The sequence below is a fragment of the Hyperolius riggenbachi genome, chromosome 6, assembly GCF_040937935.1.
Source record: "Hyperolius riggenbachi isolate aHypRig1 chromosome 6, aHypRig1.pri, whole genome shotgun sequence".
Taxonomy (NCBI): domain Eukaryota; kingdom Metazoa; phylum Chordata; class Amphibia; order Anura; family Hyperoliidae; genus Hyperolius; species Hyperolius riggenbachi.
The window spans coordinates 232,800,456-232,828,341 of NC_090651.1; the positions used below are offsets into that span (position 1 = coordinate 232,800,456).

A 27,886-nucleotide genomic window follows, 5' to 3' on the forward strand; every position below is an offset into this window, starting at 1 on the left:
CGGGTCACCGGGTGCATTTAATTTTTTGGCCAGCACTATGACGCTGTGCTGCTACTACTAGCACCAGTATGTTGCCATGGTCCTCCTGTGCTGCTGCTGCTGAACTGAACGCCCGCTTTGTCCTCCTCCTCCTCCTGACTCAGTCGCTACCACGGTACCACCAATGTACTCTGTCTGCGTTATCACTGCCTGGGTCACCGGGTGCATTTAATTTTTTGGCCAGCACTATGACGCTGTGCTGCTACTGCTACTACTACCACCAGTATGTTGGCATGGTCCTTCTGTGCTGCTGCTGCTGAACTGACCGCCCGCATTGTCCTCCTCCTCCTGACTCAGTCGCTTCCCGCTGCTGCACTCTGCGTTCACACTGCCCGGGTTACCGGGTGCATTTAATTTTTTGGCCAGCACTATGACGCTGTGCTGCTACTACTAGCACCAGTATGTTGCCATGGTCCTTCTGTGCTGCTGCTGCTGCTGAACTGAACGCCCGCTTTGTCCTCCTCCTCCTCCTGACTCAGTCGCTACCACGGTACCACCAATGCACTCTGTCTGCGTTATCACGGCCCGGGTCACCCGGGTGCATTTAATTTTTTGGCTAGCACTATGACACTGTGCTACTACTACTACTACCACCAGTATGTTGCCATGGTCCTTCTGTGCTGCTGCTGCTGATCTGACCGCGCGCATTGTCCTCCTCCTCCTGACTCAGTCGCTTCCACCAATGTACTCTGTCTGCGTTCACACTGCCCGGGTCACCGGGTGCATTTAATTTTTTGGCCAGCACTATGACGCTGTGCTGCTACTACTAGCACCAGTATGTTGTCATGGTCCTTCTGTGCTGCTGAATTGACCGCCGCCATTGTCCTCCTCCTCCTGACTCACTCGCTTCCACCAATGTACTCTGTCTGCGTTCACACTGCCCGGGTCACCGGGTGCATTTAATCTTTTGGCCAGCACTATGACGCTGTGCTGCTACTACTACTACCAGTATGTTGCCGTGGTCCTTCTGTGCTGCTGAACTTACCGCCCGCATAGTCCTTCTCCTGACTCAGTCGCTACCACCACTGCACTCTGCGTTCACACTGCCCGTGTCCACTGACAACTCTGCTGCGATGTCATTGCTAATTGCTGCAAAAAAAACAAAAAAAAAATTACAAAAACCTCTCTGGGGCCTTTTTGGCGTCAGCCACTCATCCTCCTCCAGCGGTACCTTCGCCGCCAAGTGCCATTGGAACTCGCCTTCACCTCTTTGACTGCTTAACGCTTATATCCCTTTTTAAAACCACTTATTACCAATTAATAGCCCCATTTAAAGTGTTGATTTCACTTTAAAATCCATTTTCTCTAGAAAAAAAATTTTGGGGGGAATTTTTTATGTTGAAGTTATGTTGCCCCTTATCACCTCGATAATCCATGCAATTTGGGGGATTGTAGCATGTATGGGGGCTTTGTTATTAACGTTAAAAGAAAATCCGCCTCCGGGCGGGAATCCATGCGTGATTACGCCATTCACGGCAGAAAATCCGCGTGGTTGCGTGGACGCGGACGAAAATCCGCATGCGGCAGGGCCGAATGCGGATTTTTTTTTGCAACCACGCGGATTTCCGAATTCGTGGATGAGGCACATCCGAGCATCCCTGAGGGCCGTGATCTCAACACCCTGGAACTATGCTAGAGAATAACACAGATGATATATAGTAACTGGCTAAGTGTGGATTCCCAGGTCCTCCTGGTTCCACCACACTGAAAGATCTGACTAAGGTCTGAGTGCTAACACATAGGCATTCGCAACGCCAGACAACCAGCAACTGAACAGCAGGAGATATATATAGTAAAGCGCCCCACAGCGCCGCCCAGCTCCCATCAACCAATCACTGGCTGAGCAGGAATCAGCTGACCGCCGTGATCAGCTGATCTTCCTCCTATTGGTATAAAGAGCTTGTCTTGCAGCGCGTGCACGCGTAGCTCTCCATCTGTGTGCACTACTAGTTCCAGACAACCCAGACGCATGTTGCTGCAAGGAAACCGCTGCACTGGACGCGGGATCCGCCGCCTTACCGTCAAAATATGCGGCGCCCCCCACGCCATTCTTCCCATGTGCACCTTTAGTTCCAGATAACCCAGACGCATGCTGACGCGGACAAACCGCCGCATCAGACGCGGAATCAGCCGCCTTACTATCAGAACACGCGGCGGCTTTTCCGCTATTCATCACAATGAAGGGAAAGGCGACGTCAACATGCCTCAGTATTGGGGCAGAACAGAACAGCTTTTTTAAAGTCGAGAAGGCCGTATGAGCCTCAGGTGACCAATGATGAGTATCAGCCCCTTTCTTGGTGAGACTGGTGAGGGGAGAGATGATGGTAGAGTACCCCTTAATAAATCTTCCGTAATAATTGGCAAACCCCAGGAACCTCTGGAGTGCCTTCAGCCCCACGGGCTGAGGCCAGTCCAGGACAGCAGAAACTTTCCCTGGGTCCATCGAGAGACCAGAAGTGGAGATGATGTAACCTAGAAAGGCTACCGACTCTACCTCAAAGAGGCATTTCTCTAGTTTGGCATACAGCTGATTCTGTCGTAACCTCTCTAATACCCATCTGACATGCTTGCGATGTTCAGAGAGGTTGGACGAAAAGATTAGTATATCGTCCAAGTAAACCAAAACAAACTTCCCCAACACTTCCCTGAGCACCTCATTAATTAACTTCTGGAAGACGGCTGGTGCATTGCACAACCCGAAGGGCATCACCAGGTATTCGTAATGACAATCGGTTGTGTTAAAGGCCGTCCTCCATTCGTCACCATCTTTGATGCGAACCAGATTGTATGCACCCCTGAGATCTAGCTTAGAAAAAATCTTGGCGTTGGTCACCTGTGTGAATAAATCGTCAATCAATGGTAAAGGGTAGCGATTTTTCACAGTGATCTTATTCAGTCCTCTGTAATCTATACAGGGGCGGAGACCTCCGTCTTTTTTCTTCACAAAAAAAACCCCTGCCCCTGCTGGTGACCGAGAGGGACGTATGAACCCTTTCGCCAAGTTTTCCCTGATGTATTCCTGCATAGCTAGTTTCTCCGGCCCAGATAGGTTATAAAGATGACCTTTGGGTGGCATACAACCAGATCTCAGATCGATAGGACAATCAAAGGCACGATGAGGGGGAAGTTGGTCTGCTGACTTTGGGCAAAAGACATCAGCAAATTCTGCGTATTGTCTTGGTACACCTTCAACCTGAACGCTGGTATTACCCAGGGTTACTTTCGCTAAACAATGATGATCACAGTGGGACGACCAGCTCGTTAGCTGACCCGAAACCCAGTCTATCTGAGGTGAGTGGATTTGTAACCAGGGCATGCCAAAAATGACGGTAGAGGTTGCCATATGCAAGACCAGAAATTGCAGACTCTCCCCATGTAAGACCCCCACCTTGAGATGCACATTAGGAGTCCGGGATAAGGGGCGTTTACTTTGCAGAGGAGAGTCATCTACCGCAGTGACCAAGATTGGTTGATTCAAGGGAAGCATGGATATACCCAATCTTTTTGCAAACTCGTAATCGATAAAATTAGCTGCTGAACCAGAATCAATAAAGGCTTCCGTAGAAGCAGTCTGACCCTCCCATGTGACCGAACAAGGGAGTAAGAGATGATCATTATGTAGAGGTAAAGACTGCGCGCCCAGGGTATTACCTCTGACTACACCTATGCGGCAGCGTTTCCCGACTTCTTGGGACAATTCCGCACTATATGACCCTCCTCTGCACAGTATAGACAAAGCTGCTCAGTTTTCCTACGATTCCTCTCTGAACGAGTTCATTTGGAGTGACCAATTTGCATTGGCTAAGGTGACGGTGAGGCAGGTGGAGAAGTGGCATAAGAGACATATCTAACCCTGTCTCTACCACGGGTTTGCTTTTGGTATCGTAACCGACGATCCACACGTACTGCCAGAGAGATTGCTTCCTCAAGTGTTTTAGGTTCAGGGTATCCCAACATCAGTCCAGAAACTGCGTCTGATAACTCAGATAAAAAACAATCTAGTAGTGCAAAAGCCCCCCACCTAGCCGACACTGACCACTTCCTGAACTCAGCCGCATAGACCTCCACTGGATCCTTGCCTTGACGCAAGGTTTTTAGCTTCCGCTCAGAGGTAGACGCAATGTCCGGGTCATCATAAATTATGGCCATGGACTTGAAGAATTCTTCAACTGACCTAAGTGCTTCATGCCCTGTTGGTAAATTATACGCCCAGGTTTGAGCATCCCCTGAGAGTAAGGTCTTGATAAAAGTTATTCTCTGTGCCTCTGTCCCTGACAGATTAGGCCTCAATTCAAAATATGACATTACACGATTCTCAAAATTCTGAAAGTCAGATCTATGGCCAGAAAACTTTTCAGGTACAGACATTCTCAAGTCTGTGACTGGAGGGGATCGCACTGAATTAACAGTCGTCTGAAGGACTTGTAGTGACCCAGATAAGGCAGAGATCTGGGCCTGCTGACCGTCCATCACTCTATGGGATTTTCCACCGAGGTGGTGAGTGTGTCCAGACGAGTGCTAAGTGCGTCCATACTGTTTTGGTCTGGCGTTCTGTAACGATAGGTGTCAGCAACCAGAGAGAGAATCTGATTCTTGGCGATCTGCAGTATCCCCAAGAATACAAATATACCTGATTATTGAGGATCTGCAGAATATGTCTAACCTCTAGACACCTGAGTGTGTAAGTGTTTTGGTGCAACAGTAAACTTTGGACCACCGGGGTAGCAGGTGGTCCAATAAGTAGAGAAGACTCTACTGCAGTCAAGGACACCTGGAGAGGGAGTCCCTGACTGATAAGGAGCAGTGTCCCCTCTGTAGAGCAGGGGACCCCTGCGGGAAAGCTGGACACCCTGAGGGGGGGGGGGGGGTGACAGCCAGAAGGTCAGACAGGCCGGGTCGGCAACAGTGTATCAGATATGCAAGGTACCAAATCAGAGATCAGAAGAATAGTCAGGAAAGCTACAGGTCATAACAGATATCAGAACAAGGCCTAGTCTGAGGTGTGAGGTCCGTGATCTCAACACCCTGGAACTATGCTAGAGAAACACACAAATGATATACAGTATTCCTAGTCTGAGGTGTGAGGGCTGTGATCTCAACACCCTGGAACTATGCTAGAGAATAACACAGATGATATACAGTATTCCTAGTCTGAGGTGTGAGGGCCATGATCTCAACACCCTGGAACTATGCTAGAGAATAACACAGATGATATACAGTATTCCTAGTCTGGGGTGTGAGGGCCGTGATCTCAACACCCTGGAACTATGCTAGAGAATAACACAGAAGATATACAGTATTCCTAGTCTGGGGTGTGAGGGCCGTGATCTCAACACCCTGGAACTATGCTAGAGAATAACACCGATGATATACAGTAACTGGCTAAGTGTGGATTCCCAGGTCCTCCTGGTTCCACCACACTGAAAGATCTGACTAAGGTCTGAGTGCTAACACATAGATATTCGCAACGCCAGACAACCAGCAACTGAACAGCAGGAGATATATATAGTAAAGCGCCCCACAGCGCCGCCCAGCTCCCATCAACCAATCACTGGCTGAGCAGGAATCAGCTGACCGCTGTGATCAGCTGATCTTCCTCCTATTGGTATAAAGAGCTTGTCTTGCAGCACGCGCGCGCGTAGCTCTCCATCTGTGTGCACTAATAGGTCCAGACAACCCAGACGCATGTTGCTACGGGGAAACCACCGCACTGGACACGGGATCCGCGGCCTTACCGTCAGAACATGTGGCGGCCCCCACGCCATTCTTCCCATGTGCACCATTAGTTCCAGATAACCCAGACGCATGCTGACGCGGACAAACCGCCGCATAAGACGCGGAATCAGCCGCCTTACTGTCAGAACACGCGGTGGCTTTTCCGCTATTCATCACAGATGGTAAATATTTGTCAGATGATCTCCACAGGCCATGTCTAGAGCAAAGAGAAAGAAAAGTGAAGATCTTTGTCCCACCTCTTTGTCCTGCCTCCCGAGAGAACAATGCAAATCTTCTTAAAGGTGGCCATTAACGATGCAATTCTTTGGACGATTGATTTTTTGATTAGATCATATTGATCAATGTAATTGATTCAAAAAAATGGACCAATTTGATTTGATTGAATTGGATAGCATCTTTACTTCTGTTAGTGGGCTTGAACGATCGATATTACAATTGAATAGAGGAATTGATCATCTGAAGAACTGTACCATTATTGGCCACCTTAAGAGATACTAATGTATAAAAGCCTTCATAGAAGATAATAATCTAATTTCTAAACAACAACATGTGTTTACCAAGGACAGGTCTTGTTTGACTAACATGCTCAGCTTTTATGAAGTGGTGAATGCTAATGTGGACATTGGAAATGCTGTAAATTTTATATACTTGGACTGTGCAAAAACCTTTGATACTGTTCATCACCACAGTCTGGTGCAGAAGTTGAGGATGCAAGGACTGAATAAGAATCTGTGTGCATGGATAAGTTACTGGCAAATGGACAGAAAACAAAGAGTTGTGATCAGTAGCTCATATTCAAAATGGGTGACTGTTAGCAATGGGGCCGCACAGAGCACAGTACTCTTCAATTTATTTATTAATGACTTAGAGAATGAAGTAGCAAATAATGTTGCTATTTTTACAGATGACACAAAGTTGTGCAGAATTATCGATGAACAGGAAGATAGTGACATACTGCAGAAGGTTCTGGATAAAATGGCTATATGGGCATGCAACAGATGAATTTCAATATTGAAAATAGTAAAGTGTCGAGATTTAACCAGAAAAATGTAAAGTGCATGCATATTATATGCACCAATGGTCTAGAACAGTGGTCCTCAAACTAAGGCCCGCGGGCCGAATGTGGCCCCCTGAGGTTCTTTTTACCGGCCCCCCACACAAAAAACGTATTATAGATGCAGTCAGCTACATCTTTAAATATTGGTGGTGTGCATATAGAATGAAGCCAGAAAGCAGTAATTTGCTGATTTCCAATCAAATTCCACATCAGGTGACACTGTTGTCCAATTGGACTGCAGGTTGTCACCTGGGTATACTTCACTGTCTGGCCTGCCAAGACTTCTACAACATTTTATGTATGTTCCGGCCCCCCAGCAGTCTGGAGTATGTTGACCCGGCCCTCGACTCAAAACATTTGGGGACCCCTGGTCTAGAACCATACTAAATAAATGGAATACAGATGGGGAGATCAAATCTGAAGAGGGATTTAGGAGTACTCATTGACAACAAGTTAAATAATCCTATTCATTGCCAAGCAGCTGTAGCTGTAGCACATAAATTGTTGGGATGCATTAAAAGGGAAATAAGAAATCGGGATGCTAGCATAATAATGCCCCTGTTTATCTCTCTTGTAAGGCCGCATCTGTAATAAATTCAGTTCTGGACACTGCATTATAAGAGGGACATTGCCGTTTTAGATCAGGTTACAGGGATGGAAAGTCTCAATTACCAGGAAAGGTTAGATAAACTGAGCTTACTTAGTCTGGAGAAAAGACCCGAATTAGAGGAGACCAAAATAACATGTATAAATACATCAGAGGGCAATATAAAAGCTTGGCAGGTGAGCTTTATGTCCCAAGGCTAGTGCAAAAGACTAGGGGACAAGAACTGCACATGGAGAGCTTTTGCCATTTATTTAGGAAAAGGTTATTTACAGTAAAAGGGATTGAATTGTGAAATGTGTCACCACAGGAAGTAGTTATGGCAATTTATATATCTGTGTTTAAAGTTGTGTGTGTGTGTGTGTGTGTGTGTGTGTGTGTGTGTGTGTGTGTGTGTGTGTGTGTGTGTGTGTGTGTGTGTGTGTGTGTGTGTGTGTGTGTGTGTGTGGTGGTGGTGGTGGTGGTGGTGGTGGTGGTGGTGGTGGTGGTGGTGGTGGTGGTGGTGGTGTGGGGGGGGGTTAATGCTTACCTTGCTTTGAAAGACATCCATGGCTATACATCCAGGGATTTTATCTTATTCCCATCTGGAGTTGAGAAGGATTTTTCCCCTTTTAGGGCTAATTGGTCCAAGCCTTGTAAGGGTTTTTTTTGTGTTCCTTTGCGTTGTACCATATTTTCTGGTTGACCTCCATGGACGTATGTATTTTTTCAACCCAAATCACTATGTATTTGTGATTAAACAAAATTCCAACTCTTTCATCAGAGAGGACATTTATCATGTGCAATGTTATTGGGTGTTTTCCTGTAAATGCATTTTTAAATGTAATATATTTTCAATTTGATGTTTTATCAAGGAGGTGTGTTGTTTTGAAGAAGTACATGTAAGAGATGTTAAAGTAACTGCCCATTTAGTGTATCTATTTGTATCGTTCCCTCCTATAGGAAAAAATCAAAGCAATATTCCAATATTCTGAGTAGCTGCAACGGAACACAAGAACTGTTCTCCCATCAGACCTCTGGCTTAATAAAACTGCTGTTGACTGATGGGTCAGTTTCCTAAGCATTGCCTATCTGTAGTCTCCACAGTACCAACATTAAAAACCCTGCACTATAAAAATGCTTTATGTTTATTATATGCAACATTTCACCACCAAGGACAGCTTATGCTTTGTGACTGTAAATAATGGAAAATGAAAAAAATACTTTTATTTTAAGAAGCCAAATGAACTCTAGTTGTGCTGCAATATTATTTTCCGCATCTTATCTTGTCATATTTTTATTGCTGTTAAAAATATGGCACACCACAAAAACAGGAATAATACCTAATGCACAAAATAAATAAATAAATAGGAAACCCTACTTATGAAGTCATACACATACAGTGGGATGCGAAAGTTTGGACAACCTTGTTAATCATCATGATTTTCCTGTATAAATCGTTGGTTGTTATGATAAACAATGTCAGTTAAATATATCATATAGGAGACACACACTGATATTTGAGAAGTTAAATTAAGTTTATTGGATTTACAGAAAGTGCACAATAATTGTTTAAATAAAATTAGGTAGGTGCATAAATTTGTCATTTTATTGATTCCAAAACTTTTAGAACTAATTATTGGAACTTGGTAAGCTCAATGACTCCTGACTTAAAAACACAGGTGAATCCAATTATGTAGGTATGTAAGGTGGTCAATTATAAATTTCCCTCTTCTTTTAATTGTCTCTGAAGAGTAACAACATGGGGGTCTCAACAAGGGGCGTTATGCATGGAGGAAAAAGAACACAGCATTCCAAGAAAAAAACCTGCTACCTACAGTAAAATACGGTGGTGGTTCCATAATGATGTGGGGCTGTGTGGCCAGTGCAGGGACTGGGAATCTTGTCAAAGTTGAGGGACACATGGATTTCACTCAGTATCAGCAGATTCTGGAGACCAATGTCCAGGAATCAGTGACAAAGCTGAAGCTGTGCCGGGGCTGGATCTTTCAACAAGACAACAACCCTAAACACTGCTCAAAATCCACTAAGGCATTCATGTAGAGGAACAAGTACAATGTTCTGGAATGGCCATCTCAGTTCCTAGACCTGAATATAATTAAAAATCTGTGGTGTGAGTTAAAGAGAGCTGTCCATGCTCAGAAGCCCTCAAACCTGAATGAACTAGAGATGTTTTGTATAGAGGAATGTTCCAAAATACCTTTAACCAGAATTCAGACTCTCATTGGAACCTACAGGAAGCGTTTAGAGGCTGTAATTTCTGCAAAAGGAGGATCTACTAAATACTGATTTAATTTATTTTCCAAATTTATGCACCTGCCTAGTTTTGTTTAAACAATTATTGTACACTTTCTGTAAATTCAATAAACTTCATTTCACTTCTCAAATATCACTGTGTGTGTCTCCTATAAGATATATTTAACTGACATTTTTTTATCGTAACAACCAACGATTTATACAGGAAAATCATGATGATTAACAAGGTTGCCCAAACTTTTGCATCCCACTGTATATATATTGAGCACACAACCTGTGCATTTGAGTAGCAAGTAGTGATGATATGAACATTATTAGTAATGTGTGACCAGCCCCAGTCAATCCCTTCCTAATGTCCTACCACTAGGTATTAAAACGAAATCTCCTAACTCTAATCCTCCTAAAACTATGCCTAACCTCTGAACCCTGAGTGTTAAAACTAAGCTTCCTTACCATATCCCCTAAAACTAACCCTCCAAAAACCAAGCCAACCCCTAACATATAGCAGATACTCACTTGATGTGGTCTTCACCAATATCCGGCAGTTGGCACCCAATGCCTCTTAGAAATGATAGCAAGCACTCGGCTATACAAAAGCCAAGACTCGGGCACCCAAAGAAAACACTCAGCACCCAAACCAAGCACCTGCACCATGTAGACAGAACAGCAGCCAATACCCAATGCTACCGCTGGAACGAATTCCATTAAAAGAGCCCGTACATGGATCTGCCTTTTACATGGGAAAACAATGGGGAGGGGACTTGTGTGTGTCGAGGGGTGGGGGTGGGGGGCTGTTGAGATACATAATTGATGTTTCTAGTCTGGTGCTCTGAGACACTCCTTCAAAACCCATTGCTGGATTAAACAGTTTATTTGGGTATCCTGATATGATGGTGGCACACCAAGAGCACTACAATATCATGTCTGCCCAGAGGGTCAGGGTGGGAAGGGTTAGCAGTAGAGGGTCTCAGTGACTTAGGATCAGGTTGTAGTAGGGTTATTTGTTAGGAAAAACTGATAGTATGGGGACAGGTTAGGGGTAACTTGGAAGGTTAGTGTTCAAAACTATTTGAAGGGTTAAAAATAAAGGTGGGTTCAAATTACAATTCCACTTTGTTGTGAGAAGAATTCAAGCGTTTATGTACCGTGTTAGCCAAACAAATTACAAATTGGTAGAAAAAAAACAATGTTTTGTTAAAGTAAGGCCTTTTAACCACTTGAGGACCCACCCTTTACCCCCCCTTAAGGACCAGCGCTGTTTGTTTGGATCTGTGCTGGGTGGGCTCTGCAGCCCCAGCACAGATCCGCGGCCACACAGAGCGATCAGATCGCCCCCCTTTTTTCCCCACTAGGGGGATGATGTGCAGGGGGGGTCTGATCGCTCCTACCTGCAGGCATGTTGCGGGGGGGGCACCTCAAAGCCCCCCTCCGCGGCGACATTCTCCCCCCTCCCTCTCCTACCTGCTCCCCCGGGAGATCTGGGCTGCACAGGACGCTATCCGTCCTGTGCAGCCAGTGACGGGACGTCCCCTGTCACATGGCGGCGATCCCCGGCCGCTGATTGGCCGGGGATCGCCGATCTGCCTTACGGCGCTGCTGCGCAGCAGCGCCGTACAAATGTAAACAAAGCGGATTATTTCCGCTTGTGTTTACATTTAGCCTGCGAGCCGCCATCGGCGGCCCGCAGGCTATTCACGGAGCCCCCCGCCGTGAATTGACAGGAAGCAGCCGCTCGCACGAGCGGCTGCTTCCTGATTAATCAGCCTGCAGCTGGCGACGCAGTACTGCGTCGCTGGTCCTGCAGCTGCCACTTTGCCGACGCACGGTATAAGCGTGCGGTCGGCAAGTGGTTAATGACTAACTGATAAAGTTGCATTATGCACGCTTTCAGGGTTCTAGTCATCTTTAGTTTTCTATTTACCTGCATACAGTATTTTTACTTCAGCTACAAATATGCCTGAAGAAGGGCACTCCCTGAAAGTTTATATAATTTAACTTTATCAGTTACCCATAAAAAAAGTATTACTTTTACAAAACTTTGTTTTTTTACGACATACATAATTGGGAAGAGCTCAATTTTTTATACATTGCAAGATTTAATGATAAACATTTTTTCAGCTGTAATACTTTGTTTTCCCTATGGTGCAGAGCCATGGAAGGTGGTCTGTGGGTGTACTGTACACGTATTGGATATAAGGATGAGGGGCTGTGATTAGATGAGCCATAGCACAATGGACCTGGTGATCTGTATCACATATCTTAAGAGGAAAAGACCTGAATAAATTAATTAATCCTGTGATGAAGCGAGAAGAGACCTCTCTGCTGTATGAAACAATTGTAATATGTAGATTGCAGATTTTATATTAAACTACAACAGGGGTAAAGAAACGCTCAGGTATCGAGCTCAATACTATTGGCTACAGCTGTCCTGGCACTTATATTGGCCTGAGGAAGCAGACTTGCACCCGCGAAACACATTGCCTGTGCAGAGTAAACCTTGTTTGTCCCATGTGACTGTTGTTATTGAGGTAAGCCACCTCACTTATTTATATGTTATGGGTTTTTTGAACCTAATTACATCCATAACTGGTCACCTCTTTTCTACTGTTGTGTGTGTCATATCCCCCTTTCCTGTAAGATTGGAGGGTTCCCCTCTGTTTAAGCATATTCAGTTGGAGTTTTTTGAAGAGAGCGACTGCATCCAGTCCCGTTGGGACACCCCGAGTGGAGTTGGGTTTATTGTCTTTCCCTTTTGTTTACTCTTTAATACCACATTGAAGCTATTAACATACTACACTATCTGGCCATTTTTTTCCCTAGGGTGTTTTGACACCCCACCTATTTATGTTTATATTAGACTGCATGGGAATAAACTTGTGAGAAAAGAGAAAAGATGTGTGATGAAAACATATGTAGATAAGTAAAGAAGGATAACTATAGGGGTAGCAGAATAGTACATAACTGACAATTACCTTGATACATTATAAATAACACTAACATGATCAGGAGATATTGTCCTTATAAAATGATAAAAAGGTATGGTATATTTTTTCTGGTTCATATTATCGCATAACAGTCTACATTTTGTCATGGCATTAATATATGTTTGAAATATTATAAAAATACATAATTTAAGTTATTTATTCAGAACAGAAGCTTCAGTTCTGTCCTATGTAAGGTTTGTAATGTGCATTACATAAGTAATTCTGTGTGTGCAGTCAAACCATGAATATACTACAACATATAACATATTCTACTTTACTGAAGGAAAATACAATAATTTATGGTTAAATTACATTTAGAGCTTACTGATGTAATTAACATGTGGTTTAGTTGTATTTCAATATAAGGATATATTATTTTATTGTTATATTCACATAAAAGCAATAGACATGTGTAACGTTTGCGGAATCGTTTTCGTGGTCAGCGCACGAGATGCGCACTGACACAGCGAAAACCTTCCACAAGCGTATAATTGGGTGAACCCAGGCTAGGTGCAATGCACCAGCAGAGGGCAATTCCCACCGGCAGATGGAGCTGTGGAGTGCAGACGAGTACAATCGCTGCACGGCCACAGATGCCAGAAGGGGATTGTACAGATCAAGACAATCCGGGGCTGAACAGCCCATAAAGAGAAAGAGCACAGGGACAGGACGAATGAGTGTTCACCAATCTAGTCGCGACCCTGCGACGGTGAACACACATCAGCAGAAACAAAAGTAGGAACGCGATCGCAAGAAAGGCGATCGCCAGAAGTGACACAAGACAGACTAGAACAGAACACAAGAGGAGCAAAGGCACAGCAAATAATACAATGAGAATGATAAAGGAAATAACAAACGCTAACTAAACGCGAACACCGCACTCATTCGAAACAGCGAACGCATTTATAGCGCGGTCTTCGCGTGTTAACCACAACAGAGACAAGCACGCCTAACTAACCACCGACAGACAAACACGAAACAAAGAACGTGAACGCTTGCTTAACGGTTACCTCACCGAGCCTACAGCAAGCGCCCGTATCAGACAAGACAAACGAGAAACAGGAACTAGGCAGAAAGGATGCACCACTCTTCCGCCAGAGCAAGTGTGATCCAAGCAGGAACACAGATCAGAAAGATCCACAGCCGCTAACGCTAGCGGCTAGTGCGATCTAAACAAGACAGATCAGATAAGGTAGCCGGAAAGCAACCGCAGCTCCAGCTTACACTCCAGAAACTAGATCAGAAGGATCCATAGCCACTAACGCTAGAGGCTATTGCAATCCAGGCAAGACAGATTAGACGAGGTAGCCAGAAGCGACCGCAGCTCCAGCTTACACTCCAGAAACTAGATCAGAAGGATCCACAGCCACTACCGCTAGAGGCTATTGCGATCCAGACAAGACAGATCAGAAGGGGCTACCAGTAACTACCGCAGCGCCGGTTAGCACCCCAGACAAACAGAACGATTTCCTGTCGACCACCGCTGGGACAGGACAATCGTAACAGACAAACAAACAGATATGCAATTCTAACTGCACTAGGGAAACTGCCTAGTGCAGTCCTAAGAATTACTCTAAGATAACTTTAACAAGTTAATCGGCAGGATTAATATATTCAAGATGATATTCTTACCTAAATTTCTGTATATTTTTCGCCAGACACCTGTACTTATCCCCAAAACTTTCTTTAATAAATTACATTCCCTAATTTCCAGTTTTATATGGGGAGGTAATGTACCAAAGGTATCCCTTGCCACTTTACAGCTTCCAGCAGATCAGGGTGGCCTAGCCCTCCCCAATATGTATCTCTATTATTGTGCTGCTGTTTTAGTTACTATAGGATGGTGGTTCTCGCAAGATAAATATAATGCTGCGGTTTCGGTGGAGGCAGCCATACTGGGCTCCTATGAGAGGCTCACTTTGCTGGCATTCAGAGGTACCAGGGGGGACTTTAGATGTACAAGCCTCATGTTTACTACAACGAAAGTATGGAAAGACATGCTTGCCTATACAGGGAACGCTGATAAACTCTCGCCCTATACACCGCTTTGGGACAATCCTTATCTACTTCACTTCTCACAAATACCAGACCCTGGTCTATGGGCCCGCCAGGGCATAAAAGCCTTACAGCATATTATAGGGAATGCAGAATTACTATCTTTTAACGCTCTCAAAAATACATTTGACTATACAAAAAATACAAAATGTTTTTCAGATATATACAAATCAGCCACGCCTATAACGCCCAATTTAAAGATGGCAGCCCAACACTGGTTTCTTGTGATTTAGAACAAACATTAATGGTGGATGGCCTGGAAAAACCTCTCTCAGTAATATACTTTGCCCTCATGAACAGTACTACTCATAGTCTCACTAGATGCCAAACTAGATGGAATGAGGAAGTTCCTGGATTAGATACTAAGGACTGGGAAGAAATCCTAGAGAATTTTGTCAAAACTCCTATCTCGGCCAGAGATCGCTAAATACAATTCAAATTTCTTCACCGTACCTATCTCACACCCGTACGTATGCACAAAATCTTTACTTCCAATACCCCTAATTGCCCCAGATGCACTGCGGATCCAGGAACTTTCTTTCACATGTTCTGGGAATGTCCACATGTACTTTCCTTTTGGTCTAAGATAAACGACCTACTTAATGACATTCTGCAAACACGACTGATACTCTCCCCTAGAGTCTTTTTACTGGGACTACTGGATGATACTCCACCAGGCAAACACCCCCAATACCTAATTAGAATAGTATGCTTCTATGGTCGTAAAGAAATACTCCATACCTGGAAATCAGATAAGCCCCCCTCTTTTAACCGCTGGAAATACACCATTATGAAAAGCCTACCTTTGTATCGATTAACATACAAAAGCCGTAACTGCCCCAGTAGATTTGATAAAATATGGGCCCCATGGTATAACAATGTAGAAGCTCTCCCTGCAGGCCCAGAGAACTGAACTACAGTACAAATGTAGCTATTCTTTGTTCTATACTCTGCAATATCCTTATGAGCCTTGGTCTATGGAGGAAGGCACTGGACTTTCACTCCCTTTCATCTATTGCACTCTACTTCTTTATTCTTCTCCCTCTCTCTGTCTTGTTTCTCCCCTTCTTAACCTTTCCAACGGGTGGCACAGCCACGACCATACTGTCCAAATTGAGGAGTATATGCCTGTTTAACTTGTTTTTGATACAATCTGCAATCTACGACCCAGCTGCTATGAATATATTATAATACAACAGTTTCTTCCTACTGCATACAATACTTGTTGTTATAACTATTGTAAGATGCACCTCATGTATATTCAATATGTGCACCACTGTTTTTTCTTCCTTTACTGTTCCTTGAGTACCTACGCGTACTTGTTTGTTCGTGTTTTCCAATGAAAATCAATAAAATTGATTTGTTAAGATAACTTTAACAAGAAGTAGCATGGCTGACACTCTAGGAGTGTTTACTACAAACCCTGAAGGAATGACCAGCAAAGCATTCTGGGAGCATAAAGCTCTTATAGTGCCAGTCATCAAAGGAGGCAGGCAGGGGATTTGCATAACGAATGTATGCAAATTCCTCAGCAGCAGAACAGACCAGAAACTTGCAATGGAAAAACAGGTCTCTCTTCCAGAGACCTGCAGCCCACAGACTAGAGCAGAGGTCGGGAACCTATGGCTCGCGAGCCACATATGGCTCTTTTCAAGCCTGCATGTGGCTCTCCGGGTCTCGCTAAATCCCTGGTGACAGTGCGGCCAGGGAGACTGTGTCAAAATTTAAATTAGTGTGCCGCCACCGCCGCTTCCTCCTCCGTGTCCGCCCTCCATCCTCATTAGTCCGCCTCCTCCTTCTAGATCTCCGCCTCCCCTCACATGGCCATGCTGTGCACCGCCTCCTCCAAGCCGCCGCGGCCAGCGTATCGTAACTCCGCCCCCATGGTGACGCAGAGTGCGGAGACTGGTGTAGCGGCCAGTGATGAAGAAAGGCTGGAGCCCGCGCTGTGGATCTCCGCTGAGCCCGCGCTGTGGATCTCCGCTGAGCCCGCGCTGTGGAACTCTGCCATGCTGCCTGGCCTGGTGAGTGTCCTGTCTGTAAAGCAGCACTTTGGGAGATTTTAGCTTAGGGACAGACTGGTTAACTCAGATAGAATAATTGTTATTTAGTATTAAACCTGCCACCCAGCACCTCACCATCCCCCCCCCACCAAGAAATATCTCCTGCCCACCCAGCACCTCACCATCCCCCCACCAAGCAATATCACCTGCCCATCCAGCACCTCACCAGCCTCCCCCCCTCCCAACCTGCCCACCCAGCACCTCACCTGCCTTCTACTCCCCACCAAGCAATATCACCCGCCCACCCAGCACCTCACCAGCCCCCACCCCACCAAGCAATATCACCTGCCCACCCAGCACCTCACCAGCCCCCCCCCCCCACCAAGCAATATCACCTGCCCACCCAGCACCTCACCAGCCTCCCCCCACCAAACAATATCACCTGCCCACCCAGCACCTCACCAGCCTCCCCCCACAAACCTGCCCACCCAGCACCTCACCTGCCTTCTACCCCCCACCAAGCAATATCACCTGCCCACCCAGCACCTCACCAGCCCCCCCACCAAGCAATATCACCTGCCCACCCAGCACCTCACCAGCCTCCCCCCCCCCAACCTGCCCACCCAGCACCTCACCTGCCTTCTACCCCCCACCAAGCAATATCACCTGCCCACCCAGCACCTCACCAGCCCTCCCCCCCCCCACCAAGCAGTATCACCTGCCCACCCAGCACCTCACCAGCCTCCCCCCACCAAACAATATCACCTGCCCACCCAGCACCTCACCAGCCTCCCCCCCCCACCAAGCAATATCACCTGCCCACCCAGCACCTCACCAGCCTCCCCCCCCCCACCAAACAATATCACCTGCCACCCAGCACCTCACCTGCCTTCTACCCCCCACCAAGCAATATCACCAGCCCCCCCCCCCCCAAGCAATATCACCTGCCCACCCAGCACCTCACCAGCCTCCCCCCACCAAGCAATATCACCTGCCCACCCAGCACCTCACCATCCCCCCACCAAGCAATATCACCTGCCCACCCAGCACCTCACCATCCCCCCACCAAGCAATATCACCTGCCCACCCAGCACCTCACCAGCCTCCCCCCCACCAAGCAATATCACCTGCCCACCCAGCACCTCACCAGCCTCCCCCCCACCAAGCAATATCACCTGCCCACCCAGCACCTCACCATCCCCCCACCAAGCAATATCACCTGCCCACCCAGCACCTCACCATCCCCCCACCAAGCAATATCACCTGCCCACCCAGCACCTCACCATCCCCCCACCAAGCAATATCACCTGCCCACCCAGCACCTCACCAGCCTCCCCCCCACCAACCTGCCCGCCCAGCACCTTTAAAGTGTTGATTTTGCATAAAACGCACACATTTCCTTGTATTTCATTTAAAACATTTTGTACGGCTCTCGCGGAATTACATTTTAAAATATGTCGTGTTTATGGCTCTCTCAGCCAAAAAAGGTTCCCTACCCCTGGACTAGAGGAATGGTCAAACAGCTGTCTGCCTGTGCAACCAGCTGAGCGGATCATCACAACATGTAAACATATATAAATATTTCATATAATGCCGTAATATGAAACAATAAATAATTGTAATCTTTCTAAATGAAAAGCCTCATCTGACATCAGAAAGGACATCTCTATGTGTATTATTTATACGTGATTAAACCTTATTGTACATTTGTTATTGTTCATAGTAATATGAAACTGTTTTCTGTGTTGACATCTTTTGAATCGCAATACAATCATAACACCCTAATGATGCTAGACTGGAATGCAATGTAAATTAAATAATTTAAAAAATCCCTATAAATTGAAAGCTATATGATCATGCCTGCTGCAGTGGCTGGATAGTGTACTGGTTAGGTGCTCTGCCTCTGATACAGGAGACCAGGGTTCGAATCTTGGCTATTCCTGTTCAGTACCTATTCAGTAGAAGACCTTGGGCAAGACTCCCAAACACTGATACTGCCTATAGAGTGCATCCTAGTGGCTGCAGCTCTGGTGCTTTGACTCCACCAGGATATTCTGTGTCTTGTCTAGTAAGGGAGTGACAGAGTGATAGCAGAGAGACTCCCTGTGGGAGTAAGGTGCTATGTATGTGCTCCAAATGGAGCTAAAAAAATTTGATTTCTTCAGCAGAGAATTGAATACAGTTTATCGAAATCAGAGTTTGTTGAGTGATGATATAGTGATGTGTGAGAAAGAAAGATATTCACAATGTGTAACAAATCTGCTAATGTCTGTCAAAATGGAGAAATGAAGATTTAAATAAACATTGATGAAAATGGGGTTTTCAGCTGTGTGAATAAGTTTATTTTAATGATCAGCCAATCAGCTTTGTGTGACATGCAGGACTATGCTTGTTTCTCTGCAGTGTCAATCTGCAGATGTTGGGAGATTCCATTTAGAAGTAACACTGCAGAGAATTACAGGAAACAATTACTGAAAAGGAATGCATTTAGTAAATGTACTATATTGACACATGATTATCCAAATCAATAATCAAGGAATTATTTATTCAATAATTTATAATAATTATTCATGATTTATAATAAGTATTCATGATTTAACAATGTTGTTTGAGAATTTTTTTTGACAAAAAGGTTTTATAGGTATACATTTCAAAACAGGTAGGTCATTATTATAGAATTTATAGAAATTATAAAAGGTGCATCATTATTATAGAAACGGTGTATGTGTATGGTTTAAAAAGAAAAACATTATGAATCTCAACTCAATATCAAAGTGTAAATTCCTAAAAAATCTCACTTTCAATAAAGAAGTGTTTCTGTATTATTTAAAGGATACCAGAGCCGAATGAAGAAAGAGAAATGGGGGGAGCAGGCATGTATTGGCAGCGGTCCTGATGCCCACAGCTCCCCCCCCCCCCCCTTCTACTCTCTGCCACTCCGATCCTACCTAAATGCCACCCTAAATGCCTTCCGGGATTGCCGGAGTTGAGCATTAGTGGGCAGGAGCTGGCCCGGCTGCGTGCGTCCTACAGCACATGTGCATGACATAGTGGTGACATCATGTGCTGTGTTCTCCTGGCTGAGCGTGCAGGCTGTAGGACACTTGCAACCGGCCAGCGCCTGTGCACTAATGCCCGACTCCAGCGACCAGGAAGAAGCTGCCGGTTGGCTTTTAGGTAGGATGGGAGGAGCCGAGAGGAGAGGGGGGAACGGTGGGCATCAGGAAAACTGCCAGTACATGTCTGCTCCCTCCGTTTCCTCTACTTCATTTGGCTCTGGTATCCTTTAAAGGCTAAGCCATGACGCAGTATTATATGTTTGGAAGCTATTATTTTTCTTTTGTTTTCAGCTGTTCATTTTTGATATAGCTGATGAAGGGTACCGCATATACTCGCATAGAAGCCGAATTTTTGAGCACAAAAAATGTAGGCATTGAGGGGAGACGGACACCTTCATGAAAGAGCTGCACAACGACTCTACTGATTGGAGCGATTCTATACAAGTAGCCGGCCACATTTCTACTGGCATGGTGGGGAAATGGACACCTTCATGTAGACCGCAGCACTTGATCTCCTGGGCACATGCTGGGGCACATCTGGCTAAGGAGTAGCCGGGGACATTTCTGCAGACACAGATCCGCTGGCGGGAAGACCAACACCTTCATGCAGGAAACAGCAGTTTCAGATAATCCCCTGGGCACATACTGGGGCACATATAGCTAAGGAGGGGAAATGCCTAATACAAGGGGGGCACAGCTGGGTACAGGGGGGGATGCCTAATACAGGAGGTACATCTGATAATGGGGGGCTGCCTAACACAGGGAGCACATTTGGCTATTTATACTGAGTAAGGAGGATGCCTGATACTAAAGGCACATCTGGCTACTTATACTATTACGGGAACTATACTGGGGAGGGGGAGATGGTGTGTGTGGGGGCTTATATGCGAGTCAATCACTTTTTCCTGCTTCTTGGGGGAACAGTGGGTACATCGGCTTATATGCGGGTCGGCTTATATGCGAGTGATTCCTATTTAAGTTATACCAATGTCAGTTCTGTCAGATTCAAAATTGTCTGTAGTATGGAAAATATTTCACAAGTTTTAATTATCTGTTGTATTAATGTTTTTTTGCAGGGAATTTGTTTTGTTTTTTATTTTTTAATACTTTAGCTTTAAAACTATTCTAATAAGACCTTACGTCACGGCAAGATATAAAAGTTTTACTTTCTTTCCTGAAACAAGACAGGACTTTTCTTCACTCAAGGTGAAATAAAGTGAATTATCATGTTATGGATTACCTATAAGGTAAAAATGGTAAAATGGTATAATGAACTACAGAATATAAAAGGAGAGATGATTATTTTCCTGGGGATGATGTTTGTTAAAACACACACACACATACGGTATATATATATATATATATATATATATATATATATATATATATATATATATATATATATATACATATATATATATATATGAGTATATATTTGTATCTATATTCCCACAGTAATTTTGATTTTTTTCACTAGGAAATATCATGTAAAATAAACCTTAGTATTTTAGGTCATAAGAGTGTCATGTGGTATGAAAAATTCTATAAAGGGTAAAATAAAATATTCTTAGGATTTTAGCGAATGTTTCTTCAACTTAAATGTTTATAAATTAAACATTTACCAACAAAAAAACGCCAAATTAAACTATCATCGACCTCCCAATCAATTCTATTTTCACACTTTAGTTTCAACACAACAATGTCCAACCCCCCCACCCCCCAAAAAAAGGAACAACAAAATAAAAAACAACACTAGATACAGTTGATTATTTGCTCCTTCTGTCAAGGAACTCTTTCACAATTATGCTGCATCACAGGTAATCGGGTTTTTTTTAAATAGTGCCAAATTAAATTTTTTTATAAACCTACCTTTTCTATTGAAAGAACATATTCTTTGCCAATGTTTTCTAAGAGAATAGTGTTACACTAGAGAATATGCATTTTTGCAAAAGTTGCAACTTTCTTAAAAGAAGCATTTAAAAATGAACCTTTAGGGTAAAAACAAAGATAGCTAAAAGGTTTGTAACCTGTCACAGGTATGAAAACCTTAGTCGGTGACAGCCAAGAGCCAGAATCTGTGAAATTCACGGCCTTCATTTTCTTAAGCTTTTTCCTTTTGCTATGAAAAAATTATACTACAAGTAACAAGGAGGCCAAAAAATGATTTGGACCCAGTGAGCTCCAGGCCACACTACCAGTGCTCTGATTCTCTACCTGTGATTCATTATCCGATGGATCATCATCCACTCCGGCTTAATCCCATAGCGATAATATTTCTCCTCCATCTTCCCGTACTCGGGGTCTTTATTTTTCCTTTTCTCGCTCTTGCCCTCTTCATCCCCCGAACCATAATCAAAGGGTGGTGGGTCATCCATGTCATTCTTTCTTTGGTAATTCCGGAACATGACTGTGTGGTAGAGCTCAAGCTGAAACATTAAAGTCAACCAATTAATATTAAAGGACCAGTATTGTGAAAAATTGTAAACATATAAAATACATGTAAACACATACAAATAGGAAGTAAATTTATTCCAGAATAAAATGATTATTATTATTTATTTATAAAGCGCAAACATATTGCGTGGTGCTGTACGAAGTAAGAGGCAGGGAACACACTAGGCAGAAATGATAGCGTTGTGGAAAACACAGCAAAAACACACATAATGCAAGTCAATGGGCCGCATGAAAAAATGCATATGCTTGCGTTCTGCAATGTGCGTTTTTAAAAATGCTGGTTTTGTTGCGTATTTTTCAAAAATATGCAACAAAAAATAAATATGCAGGCAGCGGAGGACGGCGGTGTGGGAGTGATCCGTGCGCATGGGGCAGGAGGAAGTCCCAGGTATGTATAAAACGTATGTATGAAAAAAAAATCAGCCACATACTTATCTAAGAAGAGGGAAGGCTCTGGGTCCTATAGAGCCTTCCTGCTCCTCTCCCAGTCCCCTCCGTTAAGCGTTGGCTCCCCCGTTTGAATCGCCCACTGCAGGGGACTTCGGAAGTCGAGTCCTCCCGAAGACAGGTGGCTCCATACTGCGCAAGCGCAAGTGTGCGAGAGAGAGCGCTTTCGCGTATGTGCAGTATGGAGCAGCTCGTCTTCGGCAGCACAAAGATCTTCTGAAGGCTCCTTCAGCGGCAGAGAGAGCAGTATTTGACCAAATAGGTCAAAGCTGTCTGTATTTGCTAGAAAGTTATTCCAAATGATGCTGGTTGTGCTATTAGATTTGGGCAGTCTACAGTCTGAATTACAAGGCTGGCTGGACAAAGTTACATTTTCTGGGGCAAGTAAGATATTAAATATATGTGTATTGAACAGTGTGCATGGATTTTAGCGTTAAAGAAGATGTAGAAGATTCTCACCTGCAGCTCTTTCACCCAAGAGCAGTGCCAGTAGGAAAGCCCTGCCCACTTGACAAAGAACTCTCTCTCTGGAATTCCTTCCATAGGCTTTGGTGGTGGCATGAGTGGGTCAATCTCAGTGGGGGGAGCTGGTGTGTGTGAAGGTGGCTCCCTCCAGTTCCAGTGCAGAATTCGCTGGACTTTTCCCGTTAATGGCGGACACTGCAAAAAAATACAGCATATTTATGTGAACAGATTTACTTTAAAGAGGAACTGTAGTGAAATAACCTTATGAATAAAATTGCTTATTTCTTTAACAATATTAATTAAATTATAACAATACATTATTTAGAAAGTAATCTTTCCTCACCCTGAATTACATTCTGAAATTTATCACAGGTGGTGATAGGTTAATTCCTGTCAGGTATGCAGAATATTTGTTTACTGAGAGTTCCGAAAGAGAAGTTCAAATAGAAGTCAGTTCAAATAATACCTGGAGTCCCAGAATGCCTTTAGAGGAGAACTCCACATATCTATACAGCCTATGCTAACCAAAACTGGGAGAGCGGGGTCACATACCAATATACAACAATACACAGATCAACTGTATTTTTTGGACTATAAGACTCTGCGTCTTATAGTCCAAAAGCAGGGAATTTCTGACTTGTGAGTGCCTACCAATATGAACCTCCAACCTGCCACAATGTCTGGGACTTCCTGTACTGTGCCCATGCAGAGGAGGACAGAGGAGGACAAATGGAGGACAAAGGGGGACACAAAGGAGAAACAAGAGGTACAACGGGGCAAAGAAGGCATAATCCACAAGATACCCTTCAACCATCAATGCACCATGATTAGTATATATATATATTTATTTTTCTCTTTGTTTTTGTCCTCTAAACCTAGGTGTGTATTATGGTCAGGGGTGTTTCTGATGCTGAAACAGGAAAATTACCATAAAAGTGTGTATCCTGAATAAATGACTGCATACTACTATATGTCACTACAGTCCCTCTTTAAGCAAGTGCTATGTGTTCTTTGGCTCACTATAACAGAGATGAGCTAGGAAGTACTGAACAGCATATGGCTGTGAGTTGCACAAACATCTGAGCAACATTGCTGAGCAATCTGGAAAGCATTGGGAAAGAATATCCTTCTTTACAGCAGAAACCATAAAATCAAATTTACTTTGTAATAGTGCTGCTCGGTAGGTTTCAACAAGCCCTAATATCAGCACGTAGGCATACCCCACAACAGTTGTGATTTGGGCAGGACTGTCCCGAATTTTCATGCCCCTCCTGCAATCCCACCCTCAGAAGCTCCTGTCCTGGGCCGTGCACTCCACACTTCAGTGGTGAACCAGCCCCACCCCCGACACAGTAATACTGGGCCCTTCTGAGAGTAGGAACAGAGAAGAGAAAACAGGCTGGCTGCTGGTGAATGAACCGGAGAGAGGAGAACATGTCGGAATGAGATGAGGCAGCTTGCACACACTTACCGTGCACCGCGGGCACAACCATTCACCATTCGGAATTTCAGGCAGAGGTGGGTTAAGACAGTGCAAATGATATGAAGAGGGGCAAGTATCACAGCATAGGAGCTCCCCTCCGTCTTTACAGACACGACAAAACTCCATGTGATCATCCTCCTCATCCTCTTCTTCAACTCCATCATCTTCATCCTCATCTTCCTCCTTCGGCTCCCACTGGATGCCTTCTTTTTCCTACAGAAACATAGTGCAAACATCACAGAGTATTATGCACAATAGCTTATCAACAGCCCTTGCACAACAAACAAAATATCTCTCCAGAAATAAAATTAATGAAGCATATGTATTTCAAGCAGCTGGTCTCTGTTTCTTATATTAGTGTGTCTAAAGGGTCAAGAGATATTTAAAGGAAGATATCAAGCAACATGTAAAGCCCTATTTTTCACTCATACAATAGTAAGCTAAATTAGCAATGTGCAAAGTTTGTCAGCATTCAGTTTCGTCTTATTGCCAGTAAAGTGAATGTTCCTATCCCAGAACAGAGCAGATCACCTGACCCAGCCTACCTCTTCCCACTGCACTCTTTGCAGCCAGCACTGCAGGTACAGTTGATCCCTGCTCATTCTGTAATAAATTATTTGCCTCTCTTCCCAAACCTTCCCCAGTGTCTTTATAATAGCCAGATGTACCTCTGCTCTGCATGCAATTTTTTCATACATACACAATGAAGAGCACTGCATTTCCAGCATGATGGAGCACCATGTTCTAAGGCCAATGTGATAACTAAGTAGCATGGGGAACAACACATTGAAATATTGGATCAATGGCCAGGACTCTCCCCAGACCTTAATCCAATTGAGAACCTGAAGTCAATCCTCAAGAGGCAGGCGAATGAACAACCCAAATTCTGACAAACTCCAAGTATCGATTATGAAAGAATGGGTTGCCATCTGTCAGGATTTGGTCCAGAAGTTGATTAACAGCATGTCAGGGCGATTTGCAAAGGTCTTAAGAAAAGAAGGAGCAAAATGCTAACCACAAGAAGATTTATGCGTGCTCAACACCAAGCTTAAGAAAAGAAGGGCCAACAATGCAAACATTGACTCTTTGCATAAACTTGATGTAATTGTCTATAAAAGTAGACAAAAACATCTATAAATACTGAAGTAAAAAACTTTGTGAAAACCAGTATTTGTACCATCCTCAAAACTTTTGGCCAGGACTGTGTACTATGCTTATGGTCTAACAGTAAGAATGTTGTTACAGGATAGGAGACCAGTTTTGTGACTCATCATTGTGCTTATCCTACATAGTGAGCAGGTAGGGGAAGGGCCTTTGCAGTAGAAATACTAAACGTAAAGGACCACTATCGCAAAAAATTGGACATTTAAAATACACGTGTATAAGTACATTTTTTCCCAGATCAAAATGCACTATAAATTACAGTACTATTTTACTGTGCTGCTGTCGTTTACAGAAGGTAATAAAAATCTGGCAGATCTGTCAGGATTTAGACTAGTCTATCTCCTCATGGGGGGATTCTCTGAGTTTTATTTATTGTTTACAAAAGCACTACCTGGAAACGATCCATACAAAGATGTCAACCAGCCTACCTACTCATTAGCGCACTGTTTTGGCAATTGGAAAAAGCAACTGCCATTCAGGAAGAGCTTTTGAAAATAGAGAAAACCTTCAGAATGCCCCAAGAGGAGATGGAATAGTCCAAAACCTGTCAAATTAAACAGATTTTTATAATTCATCATAAATGGTAGTGAGAAAGGAAAAAATAAATTTACAGTGCATTTTAATCTGGAACAAATGTACATTTTATACATAGGTATACACAGGCAATTAAAATGTACAAACCTTACGTACAAGATATGAGCTGCATGTTTGATAAAATCAATAAAAATCTTTATTGAAAAAAGTACAGTTCTTTGTGATAATGGTCCTTGCCGAGGCTCAGGAGTTCTCAGTTAATGACAGCAGCCAGTGCCAGAGCCTACATAATATGCAGCCATAACACCATTTAGTTGTACGGTTATCCAGTACAGGGTAGCTTCAAATTGGTTTCTTGCCACTCTGCAGCTAATCACTTCATGTCCTGTTGGTCTGCAACTCATTTGATGTAAGTGAATACTCAGACGGTTGCTATGGCTTCCCACTGTATATATGTATCTTCCAGCTCAATGCTATTAAATATATTCTAACGAGCTCCGCAGATTACTCATCCAGATACCCTGCGAGACGTGATTAAACCATATTCCAGGAATCAAAACAGCCTCCCTACATAATGAATTTACTGCTTATTTCCTCAAAAACACCATCTATCAATATTCAGCTCATTTCACCTCCCAGCAAGGCACAGGCAGAGAGTTTAAATCAATCATTTCATCTTTTTCCCTTAATTAATTTTCAAGGAGTCATTTTTGAACTGCTCATCAAATTTACTTTTTTTTAACAGTATAAAATAAAATCTGAGGATGCATTTGGAAAATTAAAAAAAAAAAGCCAAGAAAATACTCTAAAACATGAGTTTTCAATCTTTTTAGCCAAGGTATCTCACTGAGGGCTATTTCTGTGCTCAGCTACCCATTAAGTATTAATAAGCTAGAAATTCAGTTTTTCGCTGAAAACCTTTTGGCTCCTTTTGTATACGTGCATTTTCCACATCTGTAGGCTTTTTATACCTTTGTATTAGTTTTCCTATTAATGGCCTTTCTTCACTCTTGTCTCCTGAGTGAATGCATGCAGCAGCACAAGCAGATCACAATGCAAAACATACACAATAACACCATAGTGCATTTTAAATGCAAACTACATGTGCGGAATCTGTGCTACAGATTTACTATTACATGTAATTACTGTTGCTATCCCTCGTATGGATGTTCAGCTTTCAAAAAGGCATTGTGATTATTCCAATTTTAATTTGTGCAGCTGAAAGTGCTCTCCCTCTCTTCACCTACTACATGCCAGCTATTTCACAGTAATGGTACCTAGTGGATTGCTCCTATTACTCGTACTTTTCCCCTTGCCACACAATTAAGATGATCACCAGGCGGCTCAGTACATAGAGAGCTTCATTCAGTAAATATTTCTCCTGGGTTTTCTCTCAGAATTAGTTTGAAAAAGTACTAAAGAGTAGGTAAGAAATTAAATATCAAACTTTCATTAGAGAGGAACTTTAACCAAGGATTGAACTTCATTCCAATCAGTAGCTGACACCCGCTTTCCAAAGAGAAATCTTTAAAGGATACCAGAGCCC

General features: G+C 43.8%; 1 protein-coding gene across 7 annotated transcripts in view; it reads right to left on the minus strand.

The window, feature by feature from the left end:
- CHD5 (chromodomain helicase DNA binding protein 5) overlaps positions 1–27,886 on the minus strand; it is a 401,420-nt gene that overhangs the window by 216,419 nt on the left and 157,115 nt on the right. For all 7 annotated transcript variants that reach the window (XM_068240507.1, XM_068240506.1, XM_068240505.1 and 4 more), the window contains exons 9-11: positions 24,631–24,855; positions 23,154–23,354; positions 22,008–22,219 (exon numbers count right to left, since the gene is read on the minus strand). In XM_068240507.1, the coding sequence (XP_068096608.1) occupies positions 22,008–22,219; positions 23,154–23,354; positions 24,631–24,855 (638 nt within the window). The remainder of the gene's footprint in view (positions 1–22,007; positions 22,220–23,153; positions 23,355–24,630; positions 24,856–27,886) is intronic.